We start from the raw sequence: 12,904 nt of genomic DNA on the forward strand, positions 1-12,904 counted from the left end.
CATGCACCAGAGCTTCCAACTCACCTATTTTGCTTGGCAGACTTCTGGCACTGGTGAACAAACTCTATAATTCATTGTCACATTTTGCAAACGTATGTTGCATATTTTTTATTTTAGTACAAATAGTACTATTGCTTTTTATGTGCTCATTAGGCAAAAATAAGCATATAACCGTTGCAGTGCAAGGGGAGCCCCACAGGAGATTTGTCCAATCTACTTCCCAACAACTGCACTTTTTTTTATTTTGTAAAATTACCGGCCTGGTAAACCAGATAGAAAGCATTTGAAATAAACAACCTCCCCATTCAGATATGATAGTCCCCCAAAATGCTATAGCCTGCTTTTTAGGCTCTATGCACACTGGGCTTAAAAAAATGTCAGTTTCCTTGGCAGAAAAAATGCTCATATAGAGTGTTTTTGTACACAGTTTAGATGAGTTTAGAAATTGTGTTTTTTTTGCCAGAAAACTCCAATCAGAAATGCAAGCCAGAGGTTTTTTTTTTCCTGATTCTAAACGATAAGCTCAAAATATGCCTGTAATCGCCCTAATGTGCATGGACAAATAGGATAGCATTGAGCTGCTTCTACAGGCAGAACACAAAACTCCTGTAGAAGCAGTGATTTTTAAGCCAGCGTGCATAGACACTTACTACTATGAAAGCTCTACAGAAGAGACATAGGAGATTCGCTCTTCCAAATAATAAGGTCCAACATGGAATGGTTAAAGAAAAGTGACCTCCTGGATGTTATTTTAACAATTTAAGAAAATATTTAATGTTTAGTTTCATCCTAAATGTATTGGGATGTATTGAAGCTAGAGACCTATGTATTTCTCTCAGAAAAGGTTTTCTATAGGCTTCCCCCTTACCCCAACCCCTACACTTACCCACCCCCAACATGGACTCAAAATTTTAGAGGATGCTCCATTATTAGGGCCTCCTTCTTGAATGTTATATGGCATAATATCAGCATGGTGAGCAGTTTATATACTTGCGGCCCTCCAGCCATTATGATACAAGTTCATATTTTATGGAATCTTTGGAGGGACCATTAGGTTCCCGAAAGGAGACCATAAGGCAGCACCTAATGTTAAGTCATGCTTACCCCATGATGGGTCCTCAGTGGGACATTCACTGCTGCTGAATACATCTCTATATATAGGTGCTAGATGTGCACAGTGTTAGAAGTGTACAAGGCCATTTCCTCATATACCTCATACACAACCCTAAGTTCTAAAGACTGGAAGCTGCCATTGATTACCTCAATCTAAAAATGCTAGTAGCCTGGTTATGTTGTCCAAGTGGTTTGATGGCTATTTTGCGAATATCCTGGTTGTTATGTCGTCCAAGTGGTTTGATTGCTATTTTGCTAATATCCTGGTTGTTCTGTTGTCTCAGTGGTTTGATTGCCATTAAAACCATGAACCTAAGCAAATATGCATATCTGGAAAGTCAGAGTAAAGTCAGAAGTAATCTGGATACTTGTTCCAGATCAGCGACGAACACTGTTGAAGCCAGAGAGTTTACATTATATAACAAGCATCTTCAGAATCACAAGACCGCAATTGTAGCTACATGTTTATGTCAGTAAAGCTTTTTTGGAATACACGCTCAGTGACATTTAGGAGTAAAATGTCAACAATTCACAACTCTCATCTCTCATAAAATGACCACAACAAACCTCAGTTATATTTTTTTTACTTGATAACACCTTTTACATTACACTCAGAAAAATGTACTTAAAAAATTGTAATTTTACTTCATTTTTCCAGGTTAGTTTCTTCATTCATAAAACAATGTTTTAAGATTGTTTTTTTAAGTAAAACATTCGAAAATGGAGAACAGATGGATGGTCATGTTGTGTATCATGTTATCTTCACAGGTGTGGTGTTATAAGGCAGGTTGGCGTGAACACCAGTCGCTTCATGTGACTATTGGCATACATGCCACTTTCATCTTGAAAGGTGTTTCTACCATGCCTTCTATAATCTGCTGTGTCTGTAAACTGGGAATGGCATTTCTTGTAGGCTGCAGAGTAGTTTGGGACTTCTGCAACTTTCTGTAAATTTTCATAAAAAAAAACATAAAAAAAAAAAAAGAGTAAATTAACAGTTAACCAACAAATCATTACACAGTTCAGTCGTAAAATCTGCATTGCTTGAAGAACTAAAAGGGGATACAAAGTACAGAAAGTAAAAAAAAAAAAAGTTAAGGCAAAGTTTTCCATGAATCTATTCTCATGTTCTCCCTTCAGGGTTTTATGCTGCATTTATCGCTTATTTACCAACTTAGCTACATGAAGATCTGAGGATCTGCTCTAGAGCACCAACAATTGCCTTTAAGTGAAATCCTTACAATAAAAATAGACATGAATAGTCCAATTCCCGAGTGCATTTTTTATGAACAGAACTACTCTCCATGACAACAGGCAAATCCTAAACTCTGCTTGCTCACTTACTGTTATTACATTTCTGCTTCTAAATGTACACACACTGTTATTTCATAAACTGAAATCTGATAAAAACATATCATTCAATTGCTTTTTATGTCCCTTCGGGACTTCAATAGAGAGATTTCCCCAGAAGAGTATCCAGTTATTTACTTTTTGGAACAAAGTCTTATTCTTCTTGCTGCATTGTTCCCAATGCAAAATAAAAATACAGTATGAATGAAGCTTGATGTAAATCTCGTTTTTGAAATTCCAGACGTAAAAAGTGTAAAAAGCCAGATTCCTGTCAACAGAATAATATTGCTGTCTTTTGGACAGCTTAAACTGCAGTAGGCATACCTAGGTCACCATCATTGGTCAAAATACTGTAGGCCATCAGCCAGGGAGTACATTTTGCAATTGATAGCCAACTGTTCCATTTTCCCCACCAGCATTGGTGCTGTGAGTCTTGTTAATTAAATACAAAGGCAAGCCCTGAGAATTCAAGTATGCACAGTGGGCCAGATTCACATAGAATTACGTTACGCTGCGGCGGCGTAACGTATCCCATTTACGTTACACCGCCGCAGGTTTACAGCATAAGTGCCTGATTCACAAAGCACTTACCTGTAAACTTGCGGTGGCGTAGCATAAATCTGCTCGGCGCAAGCCTGCCTAATTCAAATGGGGCGGGCACCATTTAAATTAGGCGCGTTCCCGCGCCGAGCATACTGCGCATGCTACGTCCATAAAATTAACCGACGTGCATTGCGCTAAATGACGCTAAATGACGTCGCAAGGACGTCATTAGTTTCGACGTTAACGTAAATGGCGTCCAGCGCCATTCACGGACGACTTACGCGAACGACGTGAAATTAAAATTTTTGACGCGGGAACGACGGCCATACTTAACATTGATTACACCGCCTAGAGGGCAGCCTTAGTTTTACGTGACGCATCTTTACGGAAACTACGTAAATTTAGAGCGACAGGCAAAGCGGACGTTCGTGAATAGGCGTAACTAGTCATTTGCATATTCTACGCCGACCGCAAGATAGGGCTATCTATGCGTAACTGATTCTATGAATCAGCCGCATAGATACGACAAACAAATCTCTCAGATACGACGGCATATCAGGAGATAAGCCGTCGTATCTCTTTTGTGAATCTGGCCCAGTATGTGTACATGCTGGGAGGGCAGGAAGTGGATTGTTACTAACAAACAATATGACATCCATTCTCGATCTACAGTCATGTGAAAAATTATGTACACCCCTTGGCAGTTGTTTACTTTTTCAACGCGTTCCACAATGACTACAGATAAAGTTGCTATACTTGAATAAGAACACAAAAAAAATGTGCCTTTTCAATCATTTATTCATCAAAACTATCAATAGATGTAATATGTACTGTAAAAAAGTAAGTACATCCTTAGCATCAACAGCCAATATTGCCCCCACAGCAAAAATTACTTCTTGCAAGTGATTTGTAACTGCCCATTAGTCTGTGACATTGACTGACATTTTTTACTTTTTTTTTTTAGGACTGGCACTCCCAACTTTGCTATTGGGCAGTGGTGATGGTCACTGTGCAGTGGTGGTTCTCCCAGACTAGACAGAGTCCTAGAGTAACCCTGGAGGCGACCCTTATTGGATCCTATGCGACCTTAAGCAACCGGTGACCTAAGGCTCACCCATCTGTAACAGGTCCCATAAAAGTTACGATACAGGTATGGAATCAAGCCCGGGCTATTTATAGGAAGCCACCCCACATATCCCTGCATACACCCCTATGGGGAAACCCTTTGCTCCCTCACTTAGGGTGCATTCACACCACGATTTTGTCATCCGTTTTTTACTCACGATTTTAGCTTTAAAATCGTACAAATCTGTATGGCAAAACGGATCCATTCACTGCCATTCATTAATTTAGGTCCCCAAGTGCATCCGATTTGATCCGCATACGATTTAATACGATTTAAAATCGTATCAAAAAACGTGTCTGCCCACGATTTTTGGTCCTGATTTGAAATCGTATTACAATCGTGTCCGTTTTTTTTTTATATTGTGGTCAATGTAAATCGTACTGAATCGGATGACTGTGCGATAAATGTACCCGATTTTTTATTACTAGGGTTGAGGGAACCCGAACGGAGGTCCCCGCAAATTCAATAACCAGACCCTTTAGGTCTGGTATGGATATTCAGGGGAACCCCGCCGTCAATTTAAAACAAAAATGACGTGCGGTTCCCGGTAAATATCCATAACCAGACCCTTCAGGTCTGGTATGGATATTCAGGGGAACCCCGCCGTCAATTTAAAACAAAAATGACGTGCGGTTCCCCCTAAATATCCATAACCAGACCCATTATCCGAGCACGTTGACCTGGCCGGCCGCAGAAAAGAGGGGGGGACAGAGTGCGGCCCCCCCTCTCTCCTGAACCGCACCAGGCCACATGCCCTCAACATGGGGAGGATGTCCCCATGTTGATGGGGACAAGGGTCTCATCCCCACAACCCTTGCCCGGTGGTTGTGGAGGTATGCGGGCGGGAGGTTTATCAGAATCTGGAAGACCCCTTTAACAAAGGGGACCCCCAGATCCTGACCCCCCCCCTGTGTGAAATGGTAATGGGGTACACTGTACCTCTACCATTTCACGAAGGAAGTAAAAAGTATTGTAAAAAAAACACACTGACACAAAAGAATAAAGTCCTTTATTAAAAAAAAATAAAAAAAAAATCCAGCGCTGAAAAATCCACTCGTTCCCGGCTTCCAGCGTTGTCCTGATCCTGCGACGGGTGCGGGTGATCTCCCGCGATGAGAAGATCCAGCGTCGGGTGATCTCCGCTCCGGCGATGTGAAGATCTATTCATCCGGCGCAGCAGCATCCCGGACCTCCTCTCACCGCTGGGCACAGCCCAGCGAATGAGCGGCTGAAGCGGTGACATTTCTTATATAGAGGAGGCAGAGCCACCCGTCACGTGACCCCGCCCCCTCTGACGTACCTCTGCTACGTCACTGGGGAAGACCATGAAGAGGAAAGGTCTTTCCTCTTCATGGTCTTCCCCAGTGACGTAGCAGAGGTACGTCAGAGGGGGCAGGGTCACGTGACGGGTGGCTCTGCCTCCTCTATATAAGAAATGTCACCGCTTCAGCCGCTCATTCGCTGGGCTGTGCCCAGCGGTGAGAGGAGGTCCGGGATGCTGCTGCGCCGGATGAATAGATCTTCACATCGCCGGAGCGGAGATCACCCGACGCTGGATCTTCTCATCGCGGGAGATCACCCGCACCCGTCGCAGGATCAGGACAACGCTGGAAGCCGGGAACGAGTGGATTTTTCAGCGCTGGATTTTTTTTTTATTTTTTTTTAATAAAGGACTTTATTCTTTTGTGTCAGTGTGTTTTTTTTACAATACTTTTTACTTCCTTCGTGAAATGGTAGAGGTACAGTGTACCCCATTACCATTTCACACAGGGGGGGGTCAGGATCTGGGGGTCCCCTTTGTTAAAGGGGTCTTCCAGATTCTGATAAACCTCCCGCCCGCATACCTCCACAACCACCGGGCAAGGGTTGTGGGGATGAGACCCTTGTCCCCATCAACATGGGGACATCCTCCCCATGTTGAGGGCATGTGGCCTGGTGCGGTTCAGGAGAGAGGGGGGGCCGCACTCTGTCCCCCCCTCTTTTCTGCGGCCGGCCAGGTCAACGTGCTCGGATAATGGGTCTGGTTATGGATATTTAGGGGGAACCGCACGTCATTTTTGTTTTAAATTGACGGCGGGGTTCCCCTGAATATCCATACCAGACCTGAAGGGTCTGGTTATGGATATTTACCGGGAACCGCACGTCATTTTTGTTTTAAATTGACGGCGGGGTTCCCCTGAATATCCATACCAGACCTGAAGGGTCTGGTTATGGATATTTACCGGGAACCGCACGTCATTTTTGTTTTAAATTGCCGGCGGGGTTCCCCTGAATATCCATAACTTCAAAAATCTTCTTTTTCCCAGACATTATTTAAAATCAGGATCCGATTTTTTAGTGACAATTTTGACATACGATTACATACGATTTTGTCACATACGATTCCATCCGATTTAACGGTCCGTTTATCGGATGGTAAAATCGTGGTGTGAACCTAGCCTTATATACAATTCCTGACCCATACGTATGGACTAACCTGGGGAATTGCCACTCTAAAACATGTTATGTGTGACAGCAGGATCTTGCCCTTCCGGGACCTGCAGCGAACATACCGTTGCCTAGATGCCTGGAACTCCGCTACTGGCAACTGTGGCACGATATTAGGACTCAATTCCCAGAACCAATTGTTCTTTAATCTAACCCCATAGAGTGCCTTCTGTCCTCCAAGGTGATGGGGAAGCCTTTATTCTCTTTGTATCTCTACCTGTCAGTGGCCTACAATACTAAACCAACCCAAACTTTCAACAACTTTCCTTCTCCTCCCCTTCCCACCCTTTATCCTACAGTCTATATCCCACCCCTCTTTTATTTATTTCCCTCCCTCCTCTACCCTTCCTTTACCCTCTTTTTCATATTGTCCCTTCATTTCTTTGCTATGGGTAACCCATGAAATAGCTCTAATAACTTTGCATGGAACTCTCTTATATCTATCATGATAACCGGGTCTTTATTGCCATGCAATGTATTTCTCTTGACTGTATGTTATGTTTCCTAAAACAAAATAAAACCTTCTTAAAAAAACAAAACGATATTTTACTTTTATGGAGATGCCACCAAAAGATGCTGCTTCATTGCTTTATGAGGTGCTCTCAGTGTTGTATTTGTTTATGCTGCATAACGCAGATTGCAAGAGATTGAAGAGAAGTAAAACTGCATTGTGAAGTCACCAGCTGAATTGGTCACATTTTTATCAGTGTATGGCCAGATTAAGCCTACCCTTTTCACAGAGTGACAAACCCTGCTGTATAATTTCACTGCAAAGCAAACAACATTATAACCCTGTTGCAGTGGTCTGTCAGTGAAAATGAGACCACGTTTAACTAGTATTTTGGGGCCTCATAAGAAATAAAAATAACTTCAGGAATAACCTATTTTTAAAATTCATATTGGGCCAACTTGGTTACCTGTAATGATCAATACAACACATCCAGGGGGCTGCAGGTGAGTGACTTCCCCTCTGGTACACTAAAACAAAAGCCGTAACTTGCCTGGCACCTCCTCCATTCAGAAATGTGTTATATTCTTTTTATTGGATTCAAGGCATTCTCTGATTGGACAAGGGCAGATTGTGATGGCCCCTCTTTTCCACCTCATCCATTTAAAGAATGCCTTGTATGTATTGAAAAGAATACAACACAGTATTTAACTGGTTACTTTTCTTGTTTATATACAGTGGCTTGAAAACGTATTCATACCCCTTGACACTTTCCACATTTTGTCATGTTACAATCAGCTATTTTGCACAGAAGAATGGGCAAAGCTGATAGAAACATACCCAAAAAGACTTGCAGCTGTAATTGCAGAGAAAGGTGGTTCTACAAAGTATTTACTTAATACAAATGCACGCCATACTTTTCACATATTATTTGTAAAACATTTTGAAAACCATTTATCATTTTCCTTCCACTTCACAATTATGTGCCACTTTGTGTTGGTCTATCACATAAAATCCCAATAAAATACATTTACATTTTAGTTTGTAACATGACAAAATGTGGAAAATTTCAAGGGGTATGAATACTTTAACCGCTTGAGGACCACCGCACGACGATATACGTAGACAAAATGGCACGGCTGGGCACAAGGGCGTACATGTACGTCCCCTTTAAGATCCCAGCCGTGGGTCACGAGCGCACCGCCGGCGGCGCGCTTACGACCCGGTCCTCTTCTCCGTGACCGTCCGGCGAGGTGTCACTCCCTTAAGGCCACAAAAGCTGCAGAATTATTATTTCTGCACATTTAATGATGAGGAGAAAGAAGGTACAGTAAGTATGCATACTGTGTGGCTATTTGTATCAGTGTTTGTTATATGTTTCTATGCAGCTGTATTTTTGCTGTCTTTCTTTGTGTCAGAGTTGTTTTACTAGCTGTAAAATGAAAAATATACATCTAAAAAAATAAATGCTGCAGAATGTAATTCACTAGCAAGACAACTAAACATATAAGCAGGTGAGTGTTCTATATGTGCTGTAAACCAGCCAAAAGGAAGGATTTCTTTGGTATTTACTAAACTAAGGAATAAACACCTTATCTTTTGGATGTGTGATAGACATCAGACATGCAGACACCTTCTGTTTTAGGCTCCTCTGTGCTGATTATAACCAAAAGTTTATTCTTTAATATTTTTGCATTATTTAAACTCTGCAACCTTGTAATACATTTGCTACTTTATGGGCAGCACAGTGGCTACGTGGTTATCACTTCAACCTGGCAGCCAATTCAAATTCAAGCCACGGCACTACTTGCCTAGCATATGCATGTACTCCCTGTGCCTGCGTGGGTTTCCTTCCACACTCCAAAGACATGCTGGAAATAGGCTCCTGTCGAAATTGGCCCTAGCATGTGTGAGTTAGGGACCTTAGATTGTAAGCTCATTGAGGGCAAGAATGTACAATATATGTGAAGTGTTGCGTAAATTGACAGTGCTATAAACAGGGGCAGAATGACAACTCATGGGGCCCCCGGGCAATAGAAGATTATGGGGCCCCTGGGCTTACAGATAGCCACCACGCCAGGAGGCAGTGCAGAGGCGGGACATCAAAAGCATGTCGGTTTTGGACATATCAGGGACAGATGTAAAAAAAAACATAGATTTTTACATACTGTCCCTGGTTTTACTGAGCCTGGCAACCCTGATTGGGCCCCCTAGTGGCATGGGGCCCTCGGGCAGTGCCCGAGTGACTCAATGGTCAGTCCGCCCCTGGCTATAAAGGTTCTTGAAATAAATACAAAAATAATAATGAATTTTTAGATTGTAAGCTTTAATGAGCAGGGCCATCTGATTCTTCTTGTACCAAATTGTAATGTAACTGTAATGTCTGCCTTTATTTTGTTAAGCGATGTGCAAACTGTTGGCGCTATATAAAACCTGTATAAAAATAATAATAATAAATCAGGTCAGGAGGATCTTTAATGCTTGCATCCTTCATAAAATGGAATTTCTGACTAAAAACAGAGATTTGAATAGTTGTTTGATGTACTGGTGTAGATTGGCGACCAATTCTGCATATCCATAGACTCTGGTGGATTCTTTAACTAAATTTCCAAAAATGACAACTACTCCAATAGGTGTCATATTTAGATAATTCAAAAGATCAAACAGTATTAGAAGGTGGCACGCAGTTACATGAAGTTGAGTCAAGGTTGATCTCCGGGAACACCACCACTACCATTTAAAAATACCTGAAAGTTCCTTTACCCAGATTTTGTCGGATTCCCGCGGGGAGCGATCCGGGACGACGGCGCGGCTATTCGTTTATAGCCGATCCGTCGCGATCGCTCCCCGGAGCTTAAGAACGGGGAGAGCCGTATGTAAACACGGCTTCCCCGTGCTTCACTGTGGCGGCTGCATCGATCGAGTGATCCCTTTTATAGGAAGACTCGATCGATGATGTCAATCCTACAGCCACACCCCCCTACAGTTGTAAACACACACTAGGTGAACCCTAACTCCTACAGTGCCCCCTGTGGTTAACTTCCAAACTGCAACTAATTTTCACAATAAACAATGCAATTTAAATGCATTTTTTGCTGTGAAAATTACAATTGTCCCAAAAATGTGTCAAAATTGTCTGAAGTGTCCGCCATAATGTAGCAGTCACGAAAAAAAAACGCTGATCGCCACCATTAGTAGTAAAAAAATAAAAATAATAAAAATGCAATAAAACTATCCCCTATTTTGTAAATGCTATAAATTTTGCGCAAACCAATCGATAAACGATTATTGCGATTTTTTTTTACCAAAAATAGGTAGAAGAATACGTATCGGCCTAAACTGAGGGGAAAAAAATGTATATATGTTTTTGGGGGATATTTATTATAACAAAAAGTAAAAAATATTGAATTTTTTTCAAAATTGTCGCTCTATTTTTGTTTATAGCGCAAAAAATAAAAACCGCAGAGGTGGTCAAATACCACCAAAAGAAAGCTCTATTTGTGGGGAAAAAGGACGCCAATGTTGTTTGGGAGCCACGTCGCATGACCGCGCAATTGTCTGTTAAAGTGACGCAGTGCCGAATTGTAAAAACCCCTTGGGTCATTTAGCAGCATATTGGTCCGGTCCTTAAGTGGTTAATTAACTTAAAGCATCAGCTCCAGGTGCCGAATTCTTCAGTAAGGCAATCAGGAATGTAAAGCCTTGTGGCTTTAGAGCCAGCGGGTGGACAGCGGGAGGGACAGAGGAGGGGGTAAACAAGTTCAAGAAAAATCTAAAACATTTCTTGAACTTTACATATTTTATGGGGATCAACCTCATTGTTGAATATTAGCATTATCCATTTAGAATACATTCTTAACGCTGAAAAAAAAAAACATGGCAAAAAACATGGCAAAAATATTTTGTTTAGTAACTATTCTTCTTGGGAACTTACTTTACGTCCATGTCACTATGTAAGCAAATCAAAAAGAGGAATTACTAGGCAGACACAACAATAAACAAACTTTTGGCTGCACAAAAAATAGTATTTTATAAAAGAGGCCCAGTCATTAATTATAATGAAGCATTATTATTTGCTGAACAAAGTATGGTAAACTGGGATTGGAGGACGGAAATGAAAATTCATTTTTGGAAGAGTTAGTAGTTAATAATTGATGCATCCAAATGAAATCATTAGAGTGAAACTGGTTCTCTTTAACATCTGTTAAGCCATCACGCACAGATATGATCATGTTTCAACAACAAATAACTTTCAGGCTAATCACTGTTAAAATCAGCTTGGTAATATAAATATCCTTGCTATTAAAGTTCAAAGAATTAAAAAGAAAACAGTGAAATTGAAAAGCTTCCAGAATAAAAGAACTGTAAAAGAAAAAAAAATATTAGGTATTATTTATGGTTGTATGTCCTAAAAGATAAAATATGAAAATATCTGCCAACAGCCTGTGTGGTCCAGTGAGCCTGTACAATCCCTCTTTGTGTGTGTATTATGGATATATTCACGGTAATTATTTAAAAAACAGATATAGGCATGAATCAGCACAAGAGAAAAAAAAAAGCCCAATGATGCTGTTTTGCTGACCTGTTGTCTTATTTTGGGAGAACACCACAATGGGCTGAAACATTTTTGAGCTCATAACAATCACTAAGGTTTTTGTTCCTTTTGCCATTGTGACTAACCTAGTTGGCCAAAGCAAAAAACAAAATGCTGCTCACTGATGTCACAGTCAACACAGCGTTTTCCTCCCCCAAAAAACACATTTACTCACACACACGCTTGAACATAGCACCCTCAACCTGCCCCCTCGTCAGCTCAATGTTGTTCCCAGTCTGCATTAAAAGATAAGAGTTCTGGGGCTTTACTCCAGCAAACTCATATGGCATGGTGAAAAAAACCTTTGAAAACACCAGCTACAAGATCTAGCAAGTGCTTATTTGCTTTACAGCATTTGACAGGTGACAGAGGACACATCCAAGGCCTCGACCAATTCACCTCTTCTGCAAGGTGACAAAATCACACACCATCTCTCCTCAGAGGTGACATCTTCTTGTTGTTCAATCAGCTTAAAGGGGTTGTAAAGGTAATTTTTTTCCCCTAAATAGCTTCCTTTACCCTAGTGCAGTCCTCTTTCACTTACCTCATCCTTCCATTTTGCTTTTAAATGTCCTTATTTCTTCTGAGAAATCCTCACTTCCTGTGCGTCTGTCTGTAACTCCACAGTAATGTGAGGCTTTCTCCCTGGTGTGGAGTGTCGTGCTCGCCCCCCTCCCTTGGACTACAGGAGAGTCAGGACGCCCACTAACACACAGCTCCTTTCTCTATCTGCAACATAGAGAGCGTCCTGACTCTCTTGTAGTCTAAGGGAGGGGGCGAGCACGACACTTCACACCAGGGAGAAAGCCTTGTATTACTGTGTGGAGTTACAGACAGAAGAACAGGAAGTGAGGATTTCTCAGAAGAAATAAGGACATTTAAAAACAAAATGGAAGAATGAGGTAAGTGAAGGAGGACTGCACTAAGGTAAAGGAAGCTATTTAGGGAAAAAATTGTACCTTTACAACCTTGTTAAAAGGAAATGTAGAATAGCATGGGCCTTCAGTTAACCACTTGAGACCCGTAGGACGTCAAATGACGTCCTGGACTTTGTGCGGTGATATCTGAATGATGCCTGCAGCTACAGGCATCATTCAGATATCGCCATCTTCAGCCGGCGATTCTGTGCACCAGAAGAACGATCAAAGCGGCGGTTCCGCCGCTCGATCGTTCTTCTAAGGCAGCGGGAGGGGACGTCCCCCCCCCTCCCGGCGCCATCCGGTGCTTCTCCGGGCTCTCCCGT

The 12,904-nt window shown here is 41.8% G+C and overlaps 1 protein-coding gene across 1 annotated transcript in view; it reads right to left on the bottom strand.

Moving 5' to 3' along the window:
- Window positions 1-1,735: 1,735 nt before the first annotated feature.
- The window catches only part of C1H9orf135 (chromosome 1 C9orf135 homolog), a 44,986-nt gene continuing 33,817 nt past the window's right edge, over window positions 1,736-12,904 (bottom strand). Inside the window, exon 7 of the mRNA XM_040356771.1 lies at window positions 1,736-2,058. Within this exon, the coding sequence (XP_040212705.1) occupies window positions 1,876-2,058 (183 nt within the window). The 3' untranslated portion in view covers window positions 1,736-1,875. The remainder of the gene's footprint in view (window positions 2,059-12,904) is intronic.

Source organism: Rana temporaria, chromosome 1, assembly GCF_905171775.1.
Source record: "Rana temporaria chromosome 1, aRanTem1.1, whole genome shotgun sequence".
Classification (NCBI taxonomy): domain Eukaryota; kingdom Metazoa; phylum Chordata; class Amphibia; order Anura; family Ranidae; genus Rana; species Rana temporaria.